The sequence below is a fragment of the Onychostoma macrolepis genome, chromosome 05, assembly GCF_012432095.1.
Source record: "Onychostoma macrolepis isolate SWU-2019 chromosome 05, ASM1243209v1, whole genome shotgun sequence".
In the NCBI taxonomy this organism is placed as follows: Eukaryota; Metazoa; Chordata; class Actinopteri; order Cypriniformes; family Cyprinidae; genus Onychostoma; species Onychostoma macrolepis.
In genome coordinates, this window is record NC_081159.1 from 28,544,372 (window position 1) to 28,569,615 (window position 25,244).

A 25,244-nucleotide genomic window follows, 5' to 3' on the forward strand; every position below is an offset into this window, starting at 1 on the left:
AGAAAGCTTTATGGTAAGATCTATTTCCCTTGCATTATTCTACTGAGCATGTGTTGTAATTTATTTCTCATCTCTTTTGACATTTTTTTCACAGAGTTGTTGCTTGTAATTCTCACATTACACTTCGTCAGGTCAAATCCAAAATGGGAAAGGAGAGAATGCCTTAGGACTATTCAAAGTGATTCCCTTAACCTAATAAAACCTCATGTGGAGGTATGTTGTTATGCTGGTAATTTTAATATTTGTAATTCAAATATTTTTTGAATTTTTGTTTATTGACCTGGTTAAAACTAATATGCTTTTTTCCCCTGCCAGAAATATGAATCTTGTGCAGAAAAAGTAAGTTATTTACCAGTTCACATTAATTTAAAATAATAATAATAAAAAATAAATAAATAAATAATGGAAAAAGAGAGAACAGAAATTGTAATATTGCCTGTATATATATTTCTCCAGTTTTTAAATATTGTGAAAAAATAACAATAGAACAATAGAAATGATAACATTGCTTATATTGCATTTACCTTTTGTTTCCCAGTTGCGTACAAGATCATCTGGATGCATCTTTAAATGGACTTTAACTGGAAACTGTCGGGAGTTGCAGGAAATACAAAAGATGATAAGAGAAAGCAGTGTAAGAACAAATGTGTCATATTAAAATGACTAATATTAATATTCAGAATAAAATAATTTGTGTGTGTGTGTGTGTGTGTGTGTGTGTATGTATGTGTGTATTTTAACAATGCTGTTATTACAATGTAGTATTGTAATTGTCAAGAAATTACATGCATGCAATTTTCTTTTTAGAAAAAGTGTGCCTATAAACCTTCCCTACAATACCCAACGAATTGCAGTAGAGAATCCTTCCTGTCATGCTGGTGTGGATTTCTTTCAAAGGATTTAAGGAATTTATAAGAAAAGCCACTCACAAATATGTTTAAAGCTGTTACTCTAATCTAAAAAAGTCTAAACTAGTTGTTGGCTATACTCTAGAACAGTGGTTCTCAACTGGTTTGGCCTTGGGACCCATGCTTTCCCATGGTCATCAAGCCGCGACCCACTTTTAATAAATATATATATATATATATATATATATATATATATATATATATATATATATATATATAATTTGTTAAAATTATACCTTCATGCAAATCCTTTCCAGCTAACACAGGCAGTACAGTTATGTGATTTATGGGTACTGCACTTTTATCTCACGCGTTACATGCTCGTAGTTTCTGCGCTTTAGTGAAGCGATATACAGCGCGGTGCCGCGCTCGCGCGTGCTATAGAAGAGTGCGCGCTACGAACACTGTGTAACATCTGGCAGGACAGGATAGTTCGCTTCTCTGAGGTGAGAGACTTTTATTTCATAACAAATTACTTTAGAATAATGACACTGACAACCTGTCAACATCTCATCTGACCTCATACTGAATCTGGACAGCGCGTTTTTCTCAGGCACTCTTTACTTAAACTGCATCTGACAGAAGTGTCAACAGCTTTCATGCACGTCTTTTTAAAAAAAGTCTCGCACCAGAAAAACATTTAGAATTACGTTTTTTGTTGTTGATGTCGTTTCTTTGGCCGCACACTTCGCGACCCACCAGTTGAGAAACACTGCTCTAGAATAATAAACCATATATGACAAGCAGTTTGGAAAATTGATGTATTGATGGATGATTGTACAATGTACACAGCATGAATGTTTTATTTTCAAATATGTGTTAAACAATTAAATATTTAAAATATTTTGTCTTTGGGTAAATGTACTGTGTCACTGTTTATTTTTTCCTATTTTTAAATTTTATATTAACAGACTCTCTCGCTCTGTGTGTGTGTGTATTGTTACACAAAGTTTGACAATAAAAGATAATGCGTTTAAATTAATTAAAAAAACAGCTCTTTTCAGCAAAGAAAAGAAAGAAAGAAACACCTGGCAATGGGATAATTAATGTTGTAAGTAGGAACCTCGGTAAAGCACCTATAAGCTGGTTTGTCAACCGGCTAAAACCTAAGAAGAATAAGTCAGTAACGTTAGGAACCTACTGTAGAGCTTTTCCACACGAACCGTGTTTAGTGTAACACTGTTTGACACCAGCGGTTAGTGATACAGAAATGTGCAGGAAACGGTAATAGACATTTATCAGGATTCTGTTTACAGTCAGTGAAATTGAAGATTCCACGGGTGAAAATACGCGAGCACAGTATGTCTGCGGGAAAGAAAGGAAGCGTGATCTTCTCTGGATTCAGGGCGCTGGGACTTTACTCTAATCATCTGGCGCACGTGCTTCGCTTCCATAAGAAACACAGAGAGTTCTATGTGATCACTGCAGTCGGACAGTGCTTCCACACCTATAATGTAAGTGCAGAATAAATGAACAGAGAAGAACTTGAGAGAATCATTTGAAAACCATGGTACATAACTTATCAAAAAGTAGTAACGTTAGCGTACCATGTGTTTTTTGGATATGTGCAATTGTAGTCTTGAACCTACCATGTTAATACACTGTAAATATGCTACGTGAACTTCTGTGTAAATATTAAAGTGTAATTTTTAAAAAGTACTGTGGCGGTACCATCGTACAGTGATGGTATGGAGACTTACTTGGTATTCAAGAAAACCGTGGTAAGTTACCACCATGTAGATGTTCAATATACGACGGTAGTACCGTGATGCCACGTTCAAAAACAAGGTAATACCTTGGACCTGTACAGTGGTAGTACTATGATTTTCTTGGAAGTACCCGGGAGTACCATGTAAACAAGCTTTTCAAAAAACTTTTGAAACTACCATAGCATTGCCTTGTAATACCATCACTGTACCACCACATAGTAGCCACAAATCCAAATTTCTTCTAAGTACCATAGTGCTTTTTGGTATTAAACAACACTAATTAAACTGGTTATATGTATGTTTTGAAATTGACAAATTAATTTCATGCATACTTTGGTAACACTTTATTTTGCGCAGTTTTATGCATTATAATTACTTACAATAGTATATTATATTATAGTAACAGTAAATTATCAATCAGCTAAACCAGACTTAACCCTATAGTAAGTACATGGTGTTATTTAATATTATTACTCTGTAATTACACTGTAACAGGACCCCTTAAAATAAGGGGTGGGGGGGTGCAGTAATTAAAGGGATAGTTCACCCAAAAATGAAAATTCTGTCATTACTCACCCTCATGTCGTTCCAAACCCGTAAGACCTCCGTTCATCTTCGGAACACAAATTAAGATATTTTTGATAAAAATCAGAGAGCTCTCTGACCCTGCATAGACAGCAAGGTTACTACCACGATCAAGGTCCAGAAACATAGCACACTGTAAAAAGTGATAAGTTGACTTAACTTTAAAAAATTGAGGAAACCCATTGCCTTAATTTTTAAGTAAATGATAATTAAAAAAATAAGTTGAGTGAATTGTCAAGTTCACTTAACTTTAAAAAAAAAAATATTTACTTAATATTTTTAAGGCAATGGGTTTCCTAAAATTTTTTAAGTGACATCAGGGGTTCAACTATTTTTACGAAGCTATGAGAATTTTTTTTATGCGCAAAGAAAACAAAAATAACAACTTTATTCAACAATTCTCCTCCTCCTTATGCTGTGGCGCTCCGCCATAGAGTGGGGGAACTATGACGTCACTTTGTAGGCCGATCGGCTGTTAGCATCACACTGGTTCTCTCGACAAAAAGCACAGTTTAAAAAAATCACGAGTGGGGTGTAACTGATGTGTTTTATGTCGTAGAATAAAACGTGAAAGTATCTTGAGCTTGTGTGAACCACAGACCTTATTTTAGGGGATTTAATCAAACTCCCATTCAAAAAACACATTGACGATGGAACTGGAAGTGATAAAATGCTAACCCGCTTCAGAGAGCTCTCGGGTTTTATCAAAAATATCTTAATTTGTGTTCCGAAGATGAACGAAGGTCTTACAGGTTTGGAACGACATGAGAGTGAGTAATTAATGACAATTTTCATTCACCCTTTAACCAAATATGGAGGTGTTAAAATTAGATTATGTGCTTAGTAGCTGTAATTCTTAATTCTTTGAGTGCAGTATAAAATGAACCCATCTTTTTTTCTGGCAGGTGAAGAAACTTGGAATCGTTGCAGTCAGTAAGTAGGATTCCGTGCATTCATGTTACAGTGATTACAGTGCGCTTTTGCAAATCCATGATCAAACAATTATAATAGTTTCCTCATGCATTTTATTAAAGCAGTTGTAATAACCACTCGTACAGGTAATGCCCTCCCAGAAGATATTTCATCCCTGGCAGCAGATCGTATGCTGGTCTATGCCGCATATGGAAAACTTATCTCTGCTTTTGCAAAAAACAAAGAGGTAAAGTGTCCACAGTTAGAGATATACTGTACTCTTTAAGATGCATAACACTAGACTTAGATTAAATAAGAATTAGTTAGACGTAATAATATGTGTTTTTGTCTCTTTCATCCAGGTTGTTCACACATACACAGGCCATCAAGCTGATGTACACTTACTGTTGCCTTTCGGAGATCATCTGATTTCTGTTGACAAGGACAATGTTGTCATTATTTGGGATGTAGAGTCTGAAGGTTGGTTTTTTTTTTATTGTCTTGCTAGGTTTACATTTATTTCTTGCAGCAGAATCAAGGATATCTTCACAATGTATGTAATATGTTCTGTCAATCTCACTGCAGACACATACCTGCAGATTTCATATGACAAAGCATCATTTGAAGTCTCTGCTCTGATGCATCCCAGCACCTACCTGAACAAAATCCTGTTTGGAAGCAGTCAAGGGAGTCTTCAGTTGTGGAACATCAAATCAAAGTATGCACTTCTAATGGATTCTGAATGTACTGTGACTTCCATTACATTTAAGTTTGTGTATATACAGTTAAATCATGGAATAATGGTATGGAGATTTAAGAGCTTAATCTCCCCAAAACTTTGATTTTTGATTCACCAAAAAATTTCACTCAAATTCACATTTTTGTTCACTTCCCTTTTTTTTTATTTTAAAAACTTTTCAGCCAAATTTCATTACTGTGTTGTTGCTGGACCTTTTGAGCTTTTTTGTTTGTAATTACCATTATACATAATTATATATTATATAGTTTTCATTAGTACCATTAATACAATTACAAAAATAGTACCACCTATATTAAAAAAATGGTTTTTAAATTTTATTAAAATTGAAAACATTTATTTTAAATTGTAACGTGGTACTGTTTTTTTTTAATGTAAATAAATGTGAGTTTGACTTAATTTATATTTTGATAGTAATGAGAACATTAAGAGGTTAATCATCATGAAAATCACAGAATATTTTTTTTATGCCAAATATATCAATTATTGACATTGACAGATATAATTAATATTTTATCTATTGATGGGGTGAAAAATGACCTGGACATTTCTTGACAGACTTTTTGGGACCTTTGTTAATTATGCAGTGTTAGGCTATGTTCACACTTGGCGTCTTTTTTGAAGCTGCCAGCGTCTGTTTTACATTATAATCCTATGGAGTAAACCGTGTTATCAAAAACGTCCTGAGCGCTTTTTAAAATGCCACCGCCGGCGTCTTTTTCTGCAGCTCAGAGCATCTTTTCAAGTTGAAAAAGTTCAACTTTTCTGAAAAAAACGCCCTACGTCAAGCGCCTTTTTGACAGCTGACCAATGATAAGCGAGTGCCGAGTCATTTCCATAACAACAAAAACAACAAGAAAAAAAGGAGAAGATACAAGGAGCTCAAGGAACCGTGCATCATCCATCCCGGAGCTCCTGGACTAAATTGTTGGAAGCACCATACAGTTTCCTTCCCCGTATAATGTCGCGCTCCCACAAACGTCGTTGTGAACCGACACCCTCCCCGTTAACTTCAAAAGCCGACATTTCTGCAGCACACAGAGCTAGGCTAGCGTTGCAGCGGTTGTTGTTATAGCAACAAAAGGCGGCCTTAGCTGCTATTTGTAACCAAACCGCTGCCAGCTTTTTATTTTACTGAAAAAGCGCTCTTGTCAACTTTTTCTAGTCAGAAAAGACACCAAGTGTAAACACGCCCTTAATGTAGTACAGTAAATGTTATTTGATAATCAAAAATTGAAAGAGAATTCTGTTTTTCTTACTCCAGCAAACTCCTGTTTACATTTCCTGGATGGGCATCTGCCGTTACTGTTCTTCAACAGGTTGGTCTCATTACTTCATTTATTTTAATTCTGCTTTATTCTTAACCCTGTGTACAATAAAAAAAAAAAAGCACATATTCATAATTGTCATATTCAAAGAGTAACTGACAGATATTCAGAAACCTGAGTATTTATAAAATTTGCACAAAACTATCAAAGATGCTAAAACTAGTCACTACTTTAATAGACCAGTGGTAACTAGTGTGCAATGTGTTCTGTCAAAATGACTCTCTTTAGACTCCAGCTGTAGATGTTGTGGGTGTGGGTTTAGCATCTGGGCAGATCATCATTCACAATATCAGATTTGATGAAACGCTGATGAAGTTCCAACAAGACTGGGGTCCGGTCACGGCTTTATCCTTCAGGACAGGTAATGTTGTTACCCAGGCTTCACAAACTGTATACTGTACTTTTTGGCCCATTTTATTGCACTTACTTTGTCCTTGTGCTTGGACAGATGGACATCCAATAATGGCATCTGGCAGTCCTATTGGACACATAGGACTGTGGGATTTAGAGGAGAAGAAACTAGTCAGTCAGATGCGGGATGCTCATACAACAGCCATCGCTGGCCTCACATTTCTTCAAAACGAACCCCTCCTGATCACTAACGGAGCAGACAATGCCATACGGGTTTGTATTGTTTGCTGAGGCTTGTTTTTCATGATGTGAATTATTCAGATGTAGTTAGGGTTGGGTGATATGGCCACAAATATTATCACAATATTTTTTCCATATCGTAAGAGATCGATTTTTATCACAATATTCTTTTACAATTAATGGGGAAGGAAATGCTTTCCACATGTTTGCTAGACACTGAGAATGAATGTAAACAAAATTTGTTTCTTCACAATTAAACTCCACACAGTAAGATACCTTTTAATTTAGGAACCCATGAAATCTATTTTATTTTACCCCAAAAAATTTATTTTTTATGTTTTTCTGGAGTTTTATGATCCAGTACACATTTATCATAAAAAATGGTGTCTAATAAAATGAATTAATATAACTTTAACAGTTTAATCAATCTTTTCAAATAAAAACAAACGAAAACAATTAATTTACAACAAAACTACTAAAATTAATGATAAAATAACTTATTATTATTATTATTGCTTTTAGAATTACATTTTATTATGCAATAGATTCTAAAATATATTAATATTCCTGCCATAATTTCTTCAAGTTAAACCGAACATATATTTTGACAGCTTGTCAGCTTCAGTATTTGGCAGTGTAAAGCTGTTGAAGTGACTCTCAGAGCAGCTCTGAAGATGAAGTTCATCTGTTCATGTCTTCACATATTGAGATGGCAAATGCTGAAAACACATCGAGCTTCACGTGTATATGCGTTTGTGCATCACACGAAACCGTAACATTCATGTACACAGATATGCAGAATATAAAGACTTATTAGCGCAATGCACTGTCTGTTGTCATGTTTATTTCTGCTGTGTGATGGGTTGCTAGATTAATCCATACGGAGTAAAAATATCCAGTGCTTATCATTGTTTTCGACATAAATTTTATCATGATATCACTTATCTCCCAGCCCTAAATACAGGTGCTGGTCATATAATTAGAATATCATCAAAAAGTTGATTTATTTCACTAATTCCATTCAAAAAGTGAAACTTGTATATTATATTCATTCATTACACACAGACTGATATATTTCAAATGTTTATTTCTTTTAATTTTGATGATTAGACCTTACAGCTCATGAAAGTCAAAAATCTGTATCTCAAAATATTAGAATATTACTTAAGATCAATACAAAGAAAGGATTTTTAGAAATCTTGGCCAACTGAAAAGTATGAAAATGAAAAGTATGAGCATGTACAGCACTCAATACTTAGTTGGGGCTCCTTTTGCCGGAATTACTGCAGCAATGCGGCGTGGCATGGAGTCGATCAGTCTGTGGCACTGCTCAGGTGTTATGAGAGCCCAGGTTGCTCTGATAGTGGCCTTCAGCTCATCTGCATTGTTGGGTCTGGTGTCTCTCATCTTCCTCTTGACAATACCCCATAGATTCTCTATGGGGTTCAGGTCAGGCGAGTTTGCTGGCCAATCAAGCACAGTAACACTATGGTCATTGAACCAGCTTTTGGTACCTTTGGCAGTGTGGGCAGGTGCCAAGTCCTGCTGGAAAATGAAATCAGCATCTCCATAAAGCTTGTCAACAGAAGGAAGCATGAAGTGCTCTAAAATTTCCTGGTAGATGGCTGCGTTGACTGTGGACCTCAGAAAACACAGTGGACCAACACCAGCAGATGACATGGCAGCCCAAATCATCACAGACTGTGGAAACTTCACACTGGACTTCAAGCAACATGGATTCTGTGCCTCTCCACTCTTCCTTCAGACTCTGGGACCTTGATTTCCAAATGAAATGTAAAATTTACTTTCATCTGAAAAGAGGACTTTGGACCACTGAGCAACAGTCCAGTTCTTTTTCTCCACAGCCCAGGTAAGACACTTCTGACGTTGTCTCTGGTTCAGAAGTGGCTTGGTAGCCCTTTTCCTGAAGACGTCTGAGCGTGGTGACTCTTGATGCACTGACTCCAGCTTCAGTCCACTCCTTGTGAAGCTCTCACAAGTGTTTGAATCGGCTTTGCTTGACTGTATTCTCAAGCTTGCGGTCATCCCTGTTGCTTGTGCACCTTTTCCTACCCAAATTCTTCCTTCCAGTCAACTTTGCATTTAATATGCTTTGATACAGCACTCTGTAAACAGCCACACCTTTCAGTAATGACCTTCTGTGACTTACCCTCTTTGTGGAGGGTGTCAATGGGTGTCTTCTGGATCATTGCCAAGTCAGCAGTCTTCCCCATTATTGTGGTTTCAAAGAACAAGAGATACCCAGAATTTATACTGTAGGGATGGTCATTTATTCAAACTCAAATGTAAATATTCTAATATTTTGAGATACTGATTTTTGACTTTCATGAGCTGTAAGCTCTAATCATCAAAATTAAAATAAATAAACATTTGAAATATATTGGTCTGTGTGTAATGAATGAATATAATATACAAGTTTCACTTTTTGAATGGAATTAGTGAAATAAATAAACTTTTTGATGATATTCTAATTATATGACCAGCACCTGTAGAATTCCAATGTGTATTATGGCAGTAAACAAGGGCTTGTTGTGATTTAGGTGTGGATTTTTGATGTTGCCGGAGGGGACGGACGTCTGCTAAGACGGCGAACTGGTCACAGCGCCCCACCAACAAAGATTCAACACATTGACCAGAGTGGCTTAAACATTCTTAGTGCAGGTACCGTCATAAGTCAATTATGAAGACTGAAGACAAGGGAAATCCTTGTAGATAAATGTATTCAAGCATAATGGTCTTAATGTGTTTTCTTCTCATAATAGGTCAAGATGGTACTTTGCAGTCATTTTCAACAGTTCATGAAAGATTCAACAGGAGTTTGGGCCATGGTAATACATTTAAATACTTGGCATGTTCTTTTTAGTGTAATGCCTTAAAAATTAGTAGCACTAAACACAATTGTTTCAAAAAGAATTACATTTTTTAACCATGTAATGCCGTAATTTACGGGTGGGACATGTCCTCACCACTTTTTTGCCATGGTCGATATTGTCCCCGTCACTTATTTTAATTGGAAGCACCATACGCGGCAAGGACGTACCTGATGCAGATGAAATGTATATGACATGCGTTTCTGTTAAATAAGCTTAGATCTGGCGCTGGAATCTGTTGTTTTTAAAATCATGCTGAATGTTCGCTGCAATGTTTTTAGTGACAGCGTTATCTTGTGGCTCTTGCACAGTCTCACACACCAGCGTGATTACACACCAGTGTAATCTATCACTTCAACGTTGCAGAGGCTATCTATTCATTCCGTTAAATCAGAAAACAAAACACATATTGTGTTCCTGCTCTGCATATTCGATTACTGATTAACATCTCTGATTTTAATAAGGGGGAAAAAATTTTTGACGTGGGCGGATTAGAACCCAAAACCTCCTACACGCCTAACGCAAATTCTTCCACTAAGAATGAATGTTTATTGCATATCTATGACTGACGTGAAGAATATCGGCCTAATACTGTCCTATAATAATAATAATAAAGGCAAAAAAGTGTCCCACCCACTTTTTTAAAACAAAGTTACACCACTGGATGTAATGGTCAGAATTTGGTATGATTTTTTTTAATTGGAACAGTTTATTCAATTTTTAGACAAAATCTAAATCTGCATATGTTTTTTGTTGAGTATCATATTTTATACATCAGGCTTTTTTTCTTGTGGCTCATATAGTATGATATAGAACAATATGGACCATAGACTTGTGGAGGGAAAAAACAAAACACATAATGCAATGCAGTGATGGTTGAAAGATATGAATAAACATTCCTCACAAGCCTGATGTATCATATTGGACACTTACATTTTAACATAATTTTTCTTTAAAAAAAAAAAAAAAATGATGTTTGGATAATCAATCACATTTAGGCTGCTTCAGTCCAGTAAGTATTCATCTTGAAGTGTTACTAACAATATAAGAGTTATTCTTACGTTTACTTTATAAAATTCATTAAGGATTTCACAAAAGACGTATACCACAAATTGACCATTTTTAAAATGTACTAAATACCTTTTCCTTGTTAAAAAATATAAATTATCAATCAAATGACATAACGCCTGTAATACATGTACTACATTGTGTATGGTTTTTTTTTTCAGGAAAGTTTTGATCATGTTGATAATTTTGAGGCCCAAATATGTTACAGTAGGCTTTAGACGGGTTAATATTTTGCTAGGGTGTACTTATTTTTTCTGGTATAATGCTTTTGAGTTTGTTCATATTATTAGTAATAGCGATGCTTGCCATTTTTCCAAATGATTTTTCCCTTTTAAAACCTATTCAGATCCAGGTTTCCATCATTTAATCTACCCAGTCAATTATTTGCTAAAGTATATACAGGTAATTCCGCCCCCAAACTCACGCCATTGGTTGGTCAGTGCTGATATATCTGTTACTCAGACAAACCGCACTCTTCACTGAGACTTGTTTTTGCACATTAATAGAAAGTGACATTGCACACTTCACTTTTATGTATGAGCATTTTCACATTATGGAGACGAATGTCATTTTAGTTTTGCTACAAGTAATATTTGCGTTGTATAAGGCTTCAATGGTCATTTTTATCAACAGGCACTCTCAACAAAAGAAGAGCTAAAAAGAAAGGTGTGACGCATGACACGGCAAAACTTCCAGCCATCACAACTTTTGCCTCAGGTGTGATTATTATTTTGTTTTTAAATGTAATACTGTATGTATAGTTTTTTTAAATCATTGGTTCACCCCAGAATGAAAATTGTCATCATTAACTTATTCAGCTTTTGTTCATGTTTATAACACAAATTAAGATATTTTTAATATTCTTTCATCAGTTTTGTCCATGCATTGAAAGTCCACACAAGCAAAAGCTTCAATCTTCAAAAATCACATAAAGACATTGTAAAAGTAATCATGTGAATTTTATCGAAGTCTCAGTATATGGCTTAAAATTTTGCCTTACATATAAACATTGATCTACATAGAAAGAGCACATCAAATATGAGAAACGAAAGCGCAGTCAAGTATGCACAGTTAGGTTTCCTAAAATATTGAACTTCAAAAAATAATATCTGCGTTTGTGTTCTGAAAATGAGTTTGGAATGACATGAGGGTGAGAATTTACTTTTTTTTTTTTTTTAAGAATTATCCCTTTAGATTTTAAACTTTGAGCTTGCAGATATCTTGATAGCCAAAACAGTGTTAGAATGACCTTATAAATGAAAATACTGAAAGCCATAACTGTATAATGCTGTTGTTTTGAATAGAAACTGCTCGTCAGAGTGACTGGGATGGTATTATTGCATGCCACCGTGGTTTCCTTGTGACTACGACATGGAACTACCAGAAAGGTTCGATTGGTGCCTACAATCTGGAACCTGAACGCTTCAACAAGAACCGTAGCCTCAATGTCCATGCAACTGTAAGTTTGTAGATAATCTGTGTGTGTTTACCTGACCATTCAGCCTTATAACAGATGATTTCAAATCCAGTTTGGTCATGTGTTGTCCAGGCTGTTGACATCACATCCTGTGGGAACTTTGCAGTGATTGCACTGTCTTCAGGACACATTGATGTGTACAACATGCAGTCTGGTTTTCATCGAGGGCATTATGGAAAGGACAAGGGTGAGTTAACATACTGAACATCAGGGGTGAAATACATGCGATTTTTAGTCTGATTTCAGTGGCTTTTTTGTGTGTGTGCAGCACATGTAGGGCCTGTTCGTGGGGTCTCTGTGGATGCTCTGAACCAGATGACGGTTAGCGTGGGAGCGGATCGCCTTCTGAAAATCTGGAGGTTCAAATCCAAGGAGCTGTTACATACACAAAGCCTGCCAGCTGCCCCGGCTTCATCTCTGCTTCACAGGGACAGGTATCAGAGACATTAATACATTTTTCCCACATTTTCATTTTAAATGCAGTATGAATTGGTGACCAGAAGTGGATTTGGAGGGCCAAAATGATTGCCCGAAATGGTGGTTTAATTATCGCATCATATGGTTTTTGGCTAAATGAAAACTTATATATTGTTTTTGGTAAAAGAAAAAAAGAAAAAAATCATTTTGCTACATCAGTTGCATTACTGTAAGTTTTAAAAATGCTTTTTCAGAGTACGTAAGATTAGCGGTTCAGTGCAGTTTTAAAAGGATTTAGTAAATTGTGTGTTGTAAATGTCTATTTTTGTAGTGTTCATTTAATGACAAAACATGCAGTGCTTATTTTCAACTAGATTTTTATTGAATTTTAGTTCTTTTTATTGAAATGTAAAACATTTTGGATCTACCCGGCTACAATGGGTGTATGAGGAAAATTATTTTCCAGACAGTGTTTGAAAGATGTTGATTTATGCTTGATCTCTCCAAACAGCGGGATGCTCGCCATTGCTCTGGATGATTTTACCGTTCACATTCTGGACATGGAGACCAGGAGAATCGTCCGCAGATTCTCTGGGCATCGTGGGCAGATCAACGACATGGTGAGTTTAAGGGACAAATTTTTCCAATTCCATTTGAAATTCATGCATTTCTTTGACATCTTTAAGATTAAGTTGAGAATTCCCATGAATTACAAACTCTGCTTGTATTAAAGAAATACGTTGACCTAAAATTGTTCTTATATTTACTCATCCCAAATGGTTTGACTTGCTTTCTTCTGTGAAACACGAAAGCACGTTCATTCAAATTTTCATGCTCATGGAATGTTTATTGAATGTGCAATACGACACAATGCTTGACATGTCCTGGTTACCATTGTGTTTTATAATGTGGACAAAATATGTTTTTCCTTATGTTCCATGTAAGAAAGAAAGTCTTGTCTAAGTATAAAAGTAATGCCTAATAAGGGTTTATGAAATGCTTTTTGTCCAGACATTTAGTCCAGATGGACGTTGGCTGATTACAGCATCTATGGACTGCACCATCAGAACATGGGATCTTCCATCTGGCAGGTATAAAGTTTAGAGAATAAACCAAGGCTGTTCAACTGGGATGTCACAATTGGGTTCTACGATTAACATGAGCCTATGTTAATTTGTATAGTGCATTTAATACACACCAGTTGTCTTTAAATAAATTTGTTTAGGCTGTTGTTTACAATGAATGCTACTATAATTTGTGCTTTTTTATATGATTTTTATTTTTCATTCCGGTTCTCTGAATATCATTAAATTTACGGGATTTGTTGTGGAGTAAGGGGAGCTAAAATATGCATTTGGAGTATTTATTATTATGTTACTTAGCAAATGTTTTATTTTATTTAGTTTACATGAATTTTTAAGGATTGTGTTGTTTATTAGCTTCAATTGAATGCTTCTAAATATTTTAATAATAGGGGTGTTTAGTTGTTGTTTTTTCACGTTAACTTGTTACTTACAGTGCTAAGATCTAGTAAAAGATCCCTCTCTTTTTTTTTTTATCTGGACAATATGGCCCTGAAAGAACGAAGTAACTGTAGAACCCAGGCATAAACTTAAATTCTTTTCGTTTGTGTCTTGTAACATGTATGTCACAGGTAATGCTTAGAGTGCTAAGTGAGATTGCATCGTTGTTCTACTACAACCCACAAAAGTAGCCTTTTGAAGGAGGGAAAGACCAGACCAGTCCAGTGACACCTTTTCCACTTTCTATATTATTTACTGGTTAGATATTTGTGATGACCTTTTCTGTTTACTCAGTCACCGATAGTTTTCAAAGTAACCAGTAAAACCAAATTCAGAGATAATTATTATCTTTCAAAGATGTGGCCGTAGTGACATTTAGTACATCGGATATATTTTAGTTTTTCTAACGGGGATTCCTCTAGCCGATGAAGTCCCCTCTGGCCCAATTGAGTGATTGAATGATTTCCTTTCACACTTTCATACCCTTCCACATTCTCTTGCTGTCTTTCATAGTTTGGTCGACTGTTTCCTGGTAGACGCAGCAGCCGTCAGTCTCAGTATGTCGCCTACCGGGAACTTCCTGGCCTCGTCGCACGTTGATGGCCTAGGTATTTATTTATGGTAAGAGATTGCCTTGCAGATACTGTGGCTGTCAACTCTTGTTTTTACTTTTCAATTAGTTATTTCACACATTTAAGATGAAGATTAGAACAGTAAAATTTTGGAAAGCAATTAGCACAATCGTCTTACTCGTCATAACTGAACCCAGGTATTGTGGGTTGAGTTCTTGAGGTTGAAACTTTAATCTGCTGATGAATGTATGAATGGCTTTAGGAAAAGTTTTAGTTTATTTACTCATGATAATGTTGTTTCCAAACCATGAATTTTTTTTTTTTTCCCCAACACAAAATCAGATGCTTTGACAAATGTACATGCAACAGAAACATACAGTGACCAGGGGCTGTCAAGTTTGAAAAATTATGAAAACGAAAGCAAAGCACTATCTATGAGCTGAGAATATATGTCTTTTATATATTTATATATATATATAAATAATATAATATAATATAATATATAGTTAGGCCCATATATATCTGTTATTTAATAATTTCGGCTCTGTTTGCCACCAGAATAGAATTAAAATGAAACAATCAAGATGTAATTGAAATGCAGACTTTAAGCTTTAATTCAAGGGGTTGAACAAAAATATAAAATTCTTAGGAATAACCATTTTTATACACAGTCTCCCCATTTTCAGGGTCTCAAAAGTAATTGGACAAATACATAAAATCTTAAATAAAATGTTTATTTCTAAAATTTTGTTGAGAATCCTTTGCAGGCAATGGCTGCCTTCAGTCTGGAACTCATGGACATCACCAGAGACTGGGTTTCCTCCTTTGTGATGCTTTGTCATGCCTTTACTGCAGCTGACTTCAGTTGTTGTATGTTTGTGGGTCTTTCTGCCTTTAGTTTTTGTCTTCAGCATGTGAAATACATGCTCAATCGGGTTGAAATCAAAAGACTGACGTGGCCATTGCAGAATATTTCACTTTTTTACCTTCAAAAACTTTTGGGTTGCTTTAGCTGTGTGTTTTGTGTCATCGTCCATTTGTACTATAAAGTGCTCTCCATTTAGCAAAGAGTATGTGCCTATGCACTTCAGAATTCATCCGGCTGATTCTGTCTTCTGTCACATCATCTCTAAACACCAGTAACCCAGTGCCACTGGAAGCCTTGCATGCTCATGCCATCACACTGCTCCACCATGTTTCACAGATGACGTTGTGTGCTCTGGATCATGAACTGTTCCAAGCCTTCTCCATACTTTTTTCTTCTCGTCATTCTGGTACAGGTTGATCTTAATTTCAGCCGTCCAAAGAATGCTTCTCCACAAGTGGTCTGACTTTTTTAGATGTTTTTTTGGCAAAGTCTAATCTGGCCTTGTTTGCACCTTGTGGTGAAACCTCTGTATTTGCTCTGGTGAAGTCTTCTCTTGACTGTAGACTTTGCCAGTGACACGTCTACCTCCTGGAGAGTGTTCTTCTCTTGGCTGGATGTTGTGAAAGGGTTTTTCTTTACCATGTAGAGGATCCTCCGATCATCCTCCACTGTTGTCCTCCATGGACATCCAAGCCTTTTTATGTTGCTGAGCTCACTAGTGCATTCTTTTTTTTTTCTCAGAATGTACCAAACTGTTGATTTGGGCACTCCTAATGTTCCTACTATCTCTCTGATGGATTTGTTTTGACTTTGAAGCCTAACAATTGTCTGTTTCACCTGCATGGAGAGCTCCTTTGACCGCAGGATGTGTGGGTTCACAGCAACAGCTCCCAAATGCAAATGGCACACTTAGAATCAACTCCAGACCTTTTGCCTGCTTAATTGATGTGGAAATAATGAAAGACTAGCCCACAGCTGTCCATGAAACCGCTTTTGAATCAATTGTCCAATTATTTATGGTCCCTTGAAAAAGGGGGTGGTACATATTAAAGAGCTGTAATTCCTCAACCGTTTCTCCAATTTCGATGAGAATACCCTCAGATTAAAGCTCATAGTGTGCACTTTATATAACTGTAACTTGAATGTTTTTGTCAGCAGCTAAAATAATAAAAATTGTATATAAAAAAAATATATGTAACACACCCTTGAAATGCAAGGTTGATTTCAGTGCATTACAGTGATACGGTACCCCAGCTCTGTGCTCTTTGTCATTGTAGGCCAAGTAGGTATTTAATGCACACTATGTGTACATGCTTTATATTGTAGAAAAGGTAACTCTATATAAAGCCTAATTGTATCATATTTCTTAAGCCTCTAAATTATCAAATGATCAAAGCTTTGCTGATTGATACGTTTAATTCTAAAAATGTCCCCTTCAGGTCATGGTACATGTCTTTTTGCTGTGCTATCTTTTTATTTTTATGAAGTAAACATAATAACTTTTTATTGTTAGTTAAATGTCAACATGAACACCTGAGCACTGATTTTTCTGAAAAAATATGTATGGATAATTAAGTTAAAATTGACCAAATATGATACATCAGACTTCTGAGGAACTTTTATTTGTATGTTTTTGTACTCAGTCATCATTACATTCCAAGCATAGCCTGTCATGACCCTCGGTTTTTAGTATCATGATTCAAAAAAGTTGTTTTATGAAATATTGTATGTTCAGCCTTGCTGTCGGTTTGGTTGTTTTCTAGGTCCAATAACACACTGTGCAGTATGGTGTCATTGCGCCCTCTACCTGCAGACTACGAGCCGACTGTGATCATGCTGCCAGGCACCTGCCCAAGCAAAGGTGTGACCACATTATCATATTGATTATAATTTGAAAATCATTTCACTTGAGACTAAGTCCCGTTGATTGTGTGCTTTTGTGAACAGATACAGAAGAGGAGGAAGTTTTAGATGCTGACAGTTCTGAGATGCTTGAGTACGTTTCACCAGCACAGCTGGATGAACATCTGGTCACACTCTCTCTGCTTCCTGATTCACGCTGGAAGAACCTGCTGCATCTGGACATCATCAAGGTATGTGCATGTAAAAATAGAAAAAAAAACAACAACAACAGTGGACTGTGCCATTAAAAACCCTGTAAAACTGTGAAAAATCTTCACCTACAGAAAAAGAACAAACCCAAAGAGCCCCCAAAATTGCCAAAAGCTGCACCCTTCTTCATTCCCACCATTCCAGGGCTGGTGCCCCAGTTTGCTCTTCCCACCACACCCTCAGAGAACCAGGTAAACACTCTTGATAGTAACTCTGTTGAGTATTTGTTGTTGGGAATTTATTTGTCAGTTTTAAAATGATTGTATATATAAAATTACTATATTAAATTAAGTATTTTATTATTAAGTTTGCCTGAAATATTGCCTGGTAAATATGAAAACGTTATTTTCTATTTATTAGAAAACATTTGATTTATATTTTTACCTAACCCACCATTAAAGAAAGAAAGTACGTAAATAAATTCAGCGAGGACTAATTAAATGAATCAAAAGTGACAGTAAAGACTTTTTCATTGTTACAAAAATATTTACTTTTAAAATAAATGCTCAGTATTCATAATGATAAGAAATGTTTCTTGAGCCCCAAATCAGGATATTAGAATGATTTCTGAGGGATTGTGTGACACTAAATGCTGGAGTAATGGCTGCTGAAATTTCAACTTGGATATAAATTACATTTTAAAATATAATAAAATAGAAAAGTTATTTTAAATTGTAATTTTTTTTTTTTTTTACTGTATTTACTTGTTATTGTAATTAGCCTCTTTTTTTTTTAGTCTAAAGTTGTCAACTTGGGAGTGTTGGCACAGAAGTCCACCTTCTACCTTCAGCTTGAAAACGCTTTAGACAACAACTCGTGTAAGTGCTTTATACTTGATGCTTTACTGTTGAATTTGCAATAGCTGTGACGTGAATGATCATTGTGTGTTAATCATCATGACAGATGAGGAGCCAGTGAAGCTGTTGAGAGAGTTAGGCCCCTCTGCCATTGACACAGAACTTCGGGCCCTGTCACCAGATATGGGTGGAGAGATCAGAGTTATGCAGAGCTTCCTCAAGATGATCGGCAGCATTCTTCAGTCCAAAAGAGATTTCGACCTGGCTCAAGCCTACCTAGCGTTGTTCCTTAAGGTACGATATATGAGCAATCTGCTGATGTTTATTTATTTACATTTGCATGCAGTTGCACACATTTTCATATCAACTTAACACAATAGCTTTGACTTTTAGTTCCATTACAAAGCTGTAAGACTTTTTTGTAGGAACTGCTTAGTTTCTGGCCTAACCATCCATGACGAAACTGTCGGTTGCTTGGTTTCTGTTTCTTTCTAATCGTGCTTGGAAGCCCCTGTTCAGCATCAAACATCATTGATCTAAATATCCTGTTTCGCACTGATCATGTATCCACATTCCAAATAAAGACTGAAATGCAGCTTTTTTTTTTTTGGTTTGGACCTTGAAAATATTTAGTAAATATTTACAAATTATAATATTAATGTAATATTTCTGATAAAAATGTGAACATATTTGATAATTCAGTTCTACAGGAAATGAATATTTACAAATGTATTAATTATGTTATTAATTTATAAACAATGAAGGGCTCGGCAAGGCTGCATTTATTTAATCAGAAACACAGTAAATAGAAATAACACTAAAATAACTTTCTATTCTAATATATTTAAAAATGTCACATGATCCTTCAGAAAACATTGTTTTTGCTGCTTAATATTTGGTAACACTTTATTTTAAGGTCTCTTAACTAGTTGCTTATTAGCATTCATATTATTAGAATATTAGCCATTTATTAGTAGTAATTAAGCACATATTAATGCCTTATTCTACATCCCTAATCCTACACAATACCTAAACTTAACAACTACTTACTAACTATTAACTATTAAGCAGCAAATTAAGAGTTTATTGAGGGAAAAGTCGTGGTTAATAGTGAATAAGTGTTCCCTATTCTAAAGTGTTACCGTATTTTTATGCAAATCCTGATACACTACCATATAAATGAATAGTTTAATTTCAGCAAAAATGTATTAAATTGATCAAAAGTGACAGTAAAGGCACTTATAATATTACAAAAATATTTCATTTCAAATAAAATCTGTTCAGTTAACTTTTTATTCATCAAAGAATCCTGAAAGAATGTATCATGGTTTCCACACAAATAGTAACATTAATAATAGTAAGAACCATTATTAATAATTAAGCACCAATAACACCTGAGCACCAAATCAGCGTATTAGAATGATTCATGAAGGATCATGTGACACTGAAGGCTGTAATAATAAATAAGTCAAAGCCTTGGTGAGCGTAAGACTTCTTACAAAAACATTTAAAAATGATATCCTGATAGAGTTGGTGGAACATGCTGTTCAAATATATAAAATGTAATCCTTTTATATGATTTTTCATGTACAATATAAACTTATAAAGTATAATAATGCCATTAATGTTATAATATTAACAAATTATCTTTTTTTTTTTTTTACATTCATAAAAGGGCTACAACATACATATGTGTTCTGATTTTGAATTTGTCTCAGTATTTTTAAGCATAGATGAACTGTTCATGAAAGTTGTAATTTTGCTAGATAGGACACACTGGATTTGTTTGATTTTTAAACAGCAGATGGCAGCAAATGTATATGCAAACATTTTCCTTTATGGTTTTATAGTTCAGTACCTTTCAGGTCCGTCTCCCTTTTTTCTGCACTGTAAATGCTACTAAAATGATTCACTTTACATATAGTCGTGTAATTACATCTAAACAACATCTAGTAACAGAACAATTTGGGTTGTTTGAGTGTATTTTTTTTTTTTTGAGTGAATTTTTAACTCTAACAATGTCATCTTGCTGTTCCAGCTCCATCTTCGGTTCATCGCAGACCAGCCTGAACTGATGGAGGAGGCAGAGAGCATGTCGGCACACCTGGAGGAGACATGGATGTCCATGCAGACGCTCTTAAATCAAAACATTTGTCTGTTGTCTTATATCAAGAGTGCACTGTTGTAAAGCACATTTCGCCGTGTTTTTGAATGTTTGTATTAGACTAAATGTTCTTGCCCTGTTTTATTAATACAAATTAAAATTATATCAAGTCTATGTGATTTTTTTTTTTTCTTCTTATAGTTTGGGTAAGGACATAATGGCAGTCATATATTTTATATAATGGGCACTGAATGGGTGACAAAATAAACCAAGACCTCAAGGAATAGTTCACACAAAAAATGAAAATTTGCAGACAATGTGCTCACCCTCAGGCCGTCCAAAATGTAGAGTTTCATCAGAACCGATTTGGAGAAATTTAGCATTGCATCACTTGCTCACCAGTGGATCATAATATATATGTTACACACACATACACACATTATACATACATATGTATATGTATGCATACAGATGCAAAAAAAAAAAAAAAAGATCCTACATCACCTCCCAGTTCTTATTTTTTGTATGACTGAGCATCAAGGAAGTGAATGTGTGCGATGAGAGGGATGCTGGTGGTTAGCTGGGATTGTGGTTATTTTGCGTTGAGCAGATACTGAACAGATGGGTCTCTCTGTGTGGGAGCCCAGAACACTCCTGCACTGCTTGAGCTTTAAAGGATGACCAGTCATGCAGGCCAGTACAGATCTGGACTCAGTGTGGGTGATATCTTCCTCATAGCACATTCAAATTGTCATTGAAAGTGGCATATTTGAAAAATTAAAGAAAAAGATCCTCAATAATGCACATTAAGTCAGACTTGGTAAGGGAATTGCTGTCATCCTGACGAAAGAAGACTGAAAGAAAAGTACATGCTGAGAGGTCTGGGGTAAAAGTTTAAATAAATCATTCTGGTCTTTCAGAACAACTTCAAAAAGTACTTGGTATCAGATGGTGATACTTTGATAATCTACTGAAATAGATAGAAATATGTTATATAGGCTTCTTAAATATAGATAGCCTAGATAGATAGATAAAAGGAGCAACAAATAGCCTATTAATACAATGATTACAGGTAAAGTGGGCCGTTTAAGTTTGATAGTACTGTGCCCAATGTGTTTGCACTTTCAGAGCATAACAATGATTCTTAATTAAAGGGACACTGTTTCTCTAAATGACAAAATCGTTTTGGTTGATGCAATATACTGGTGGGTGTGGCCACACCTCAAGAGAGGTGTCATGGTGAAAGGTAGACAACCGCCAAAAAAAAAAAAAAAAATTCATTTCTAAATTATAGGTTGCTCACTAAATGGAAACGAATATTATTGGGACAGTTTTTGTTTAACAGGGAATACATTTACTACATTTACATTTAGTCATTTAGCAGACGCCTTTATCCAAAGGGACTTATAAATGAGGACAATAGAAGCAATCAAAATCAACAAAAGAGCAATGATATGCAAGTATAACAAGTCTCAGTTAGCTTAACGCAGTACACGTTTTTTTGTTTTTAAATAATATAATAAAAAGAAAACAGATAGAATAGAAAAAGAATAGAGCTAGTGTTATTAGAGGCCTTTTTTGCTTTTGTTAAAAAAAAAAAGACTAGGTATCAAAAATTACACGTTTTACAAAAAGTGGCCCACTTTACCTGCAATCATCCCTACATTTTAACCCGCATTTAAATAGTAGTTTTAATTACTGTGATTAATACCCATAGAAAAATAGCTAGCCTACTAATATTACGTCATATGAATCTTATTCAAAATCGTATTTTTCTTTATGCCAAACTTCTTAATTTATTATTATTTTACTTTATTTTGGGAAGTGTATTCATCTATTTATTCAATTAGCCTAGTAATTAGAATATGTTACGTCAAGGTTTGACGAATGAATACATGTAGCCTAGCCTATATTTCAAAAACAATTTGTTTTACTACCTTTGTCGGATTAAAGACTTAATTAGGCAGATCAAATCCTCAAAACTCCAATTTTTGGTGAAATATGACCCCGAATTTTATGTCAGACTTAGACTGACCCAGCTAGTTGTTTTACAGTGTGTCAGTAATGTGTTATAGACAGAATGGTGTCTTTCATTAATGAAGGAAATGGATGAAATCTAGCTATAGCCTAGGCTATATCTTGAAATATATCTATCATTTGCCATAATGATATCTAGCAGTAATGCAGCTGCCAAAAATATACCGGAGTATTGTTATGTAATATATGACGTCCACTGAATCCAGGTAAATCACACAGACAGAAAATCAGCGCCCTACATAGGCGACAGTAAGACCCAGTGGAAGCCGCGCGCTCCGTTCAGAGAGCGACATGACAACCGCGATCGACTGATGCTACACACACACGCCACACAGCGCACCTCACCAACACTCATTACAGGTAATGCCAAACTCTTTCGACAAAGATGTATGTTGTTCGCCTCTCCAGACTGTGTGTCCGTTTCTTCCATGTCATGTGGTGATGTTGTTGTTTCGCTCCGCTGATAGTGAACTGAAGCTCTGGAGATGCTGAAAGTGACAATGCCCGCCTCTAGAGCCGCTCCTGAATACTGGATCGACGGATCCAAGAAAGAGACCCTGGCGGACTTCTATGAGCTAGAGTCTGAATTGGGACGGTAAGTGGAAATGCAGCAGTACGTGAATAAGCAGCTTTTCAAACGCTTATTGAAGATGACATTCACTGCTTGGATCTCTAACAAATTATAGCCTACCAGAATATGTAACAGGGTTGCAGATTTCGCCTAATTTAAGCTATAACGCTGCAGTGGCTGTTGTGGAACCAAATGTTGGTTATAGTAATTAATTAACTTATGTTTCTTATGAATATTAGTTATGAGGGGAAAAGACAGTTATTAATATTCATTTGGTAACAGGGTTGAGCTTGACCAAGCTAGTCAACAATAAAATGTGTGTAAAATTGATGATATTAGTAAACTACCTAATCTCTTAACAGTTGTCACTCCAAGGAATATGGGATGTGTGTGTTTATTCAGACACCAATTTGTACCATAACTGAGACGATTTAGTCTAAATTTTGCTGTCACAGTGGCCAGCTACTTTGAAATCTTAGGTACTGATGATACACCTATAATTTTAGTTTATAGGCCTACTGTAAGTTTTTATACTTTCCTTTGAATTAAGCTTGCTGAATACAGTCAGTATTAAAAAAGTTGTGTAAAAATGAACAAGACAAGAATATAACATATTTAATAGTACTCCCTCCTTTCAGAGGGATTTGTGCCTTTGTTGCTTTAAAAAGTGAGCTACTAATTTGTTCCATATTTGTGGATTAAAAATGGGATGATTTAGTCAAAAGATTGCTGTCAATTGCTGTCATGATCAGTTAGTTTAGAAATCTTATGTTGTTTTTTTTTTTTTTTTTTAGATATTTGATATACTTATTTAAATTTGCAATGTTAAAGAAATAATATTTTGCATATTTTTTTAAGAAATTGTTTTTAGTAACAGGGTTGATCTGGACCAGTTTAGTCAACACTAAAATTGAGTTCAGTTTGGACGTCTCTAATTTGGGACAATGGAACACCAATTTAAATTTTTTTAATGGAAAGTGCTATATTAAAATTGGGAATACAAAATCCTGACATCTCTTTAAATTGAATCTAATTCTGCAGAAATATATTATCATATTTTACTACATAGTCTTTTGCTCATATACTGTGTTTGTGTATATATATATATATATATATGCTTTTGCTCTTCTCTATATTTGGTTAGGGATCTGGATATTTAGGATAGTTGGATTTAACACAAATTCTCTTCTTTCTCAAGCAGGGCAATTATTGGTCATCATTATAAATTCCTGTATACGAGTCAGACGTTTGCGGTCTGTTGAAATATTTCTACGAGACTCATGGGAAATGTTACATCATTAGAAAAAAGTCTCATTAGTCTAAGACAGGTGTCATTAGTCTAACCCTGAGTGGTGTTTACATTGTCACCTAGTCATTTGTCACCAGGCAATAAGTATAATAGGAGAGGACATCCTCAAAGTACAAAGTGTTTCCAGGACACAGAGTCTGAAACATTTGGCAGTATCATTAAATCAGCAGAACTTCATAGTGCACTTTGTTTGGCAAGCAATCTAGGACAAGATGCATAAACCACTTGCTTAAACCTAGCAACATGAGTTTTTATTTTTTATTTAGTTCTCTTTTGTGCAAATAAATGCTTTTAAGATATTAGGCAGATTTTAGGCAAATGTATTTGACTATTATTTATGCAAATTTTATAAAAACAATAGGAAAAGTGTGAGTCTTGTTACTTCATATTCACGTACCTTGATATTTACATGGTATATCCATAATACACATAAAACAATAATATTACCATGGTGCATGTCCAAAAATCATGGTTAAATCATGGTACTTTTTGTTAGTGAGATCTTTTAGTTAGTGACGTTTAAATAACAAGATATATGACAAGATGTTAGTTGTTCAGACACAATAGTGCTGTAGAGTAGCTATTGTTTTGTTACTGCTCTCAAAAATAAAGGTTCTTTATTGGCATTGATGGTTTCATGAAGAACCTTTAACGTCTAACATCACGAAAGGTTCCACTGCGCATAAGGTTCTTTAGAGTGCAAAAAAA

At 35.2% G+C, this 25,244-nt stretch overlaps 2 protein-coding genes and 1 long non-coding RNA gene across 3 annotated transcripts in view; all 3 read left to right on the top strand.

Moving 5' to 3' along the window:
• The first annotated feature begins 109 nt into the window (after nt 1–109).
• LOC131541636 (uncharacterized) lies at nt 110–624 on the top strand. Its single transcript, XR_009271548.1, has 3 exons — nt 110–213; nt 316–339; nt 539–624. It is a non-coding gene; the product is annotated as an uncharacterized LOC131541636 (long non-coding RNA).
• A 621-nt stretch (nt 625–1,245) lies between these two features.
• Nucleotides 1,246–20,793, top strand: wdr36 (WD repeat domain 36). Its single transcript, XM_058777517.1, has 24 exons — nt 1,246–1,354; nt 2,165–2,362; nt 4,108–4,135; nt 4,261–4,361; nt 4,477–4,594; nt 4,700–4,832; nt 6,136–6,190; nt 6,428–6,560; nt 6,648–6,823; nt 9,352–9,472; nt 9,574–9,639; nt 11,383–11,466; nt 12,054–12,208; nt 12,299–12,413; nt 12,495–12,660; nt 13,155–13,263; nt 13,655–13,734; nt 14,680–14,787; nt 17,370–17,467; nt 17,554–17,699; nt 17,793–17,909; nt 18,455–18,536; nt 18,622–18,809; nt 20,554–20,793. The coding sequence occupies exons 2-24, from the start codon at nt 2,210–2,212 to the stop codon at nt 20,701–20,703; spliced, it is 2,682 nt and encodes an 893-aa protein (XP_058633500.1). The 5' UTR covers nt 1,246–1,354; nt 2,165–2,209; the 3' UTR covers nt 20,704–20,793.
• Nucleotides 20,794–22,865: 2,072 nt separating this feature from the next.
• Nucleotides 22,866–25,244, top strand: part of camk4 (calcium/calmodulin-dependent protein kinase IV) — a 36,929-nt gene continuing 34,550 nt past the window's right edge. Inside the window, exons 1-2 of the mRNA XM_058777477.1 lie at nt 22,866–23,016; nt 23,124–23,251. Of these exons, the coding sequence (XP_058633460.1) occupies nt 23,142–23,251 (110 nt within the window). The 5' untranslated portion in view covers nt 22,866–23,016; nt 23,124–23,141. The remainder of the gene's footprint in view (nt 23,017–23,123; nt 23,252–25,244) is intronic.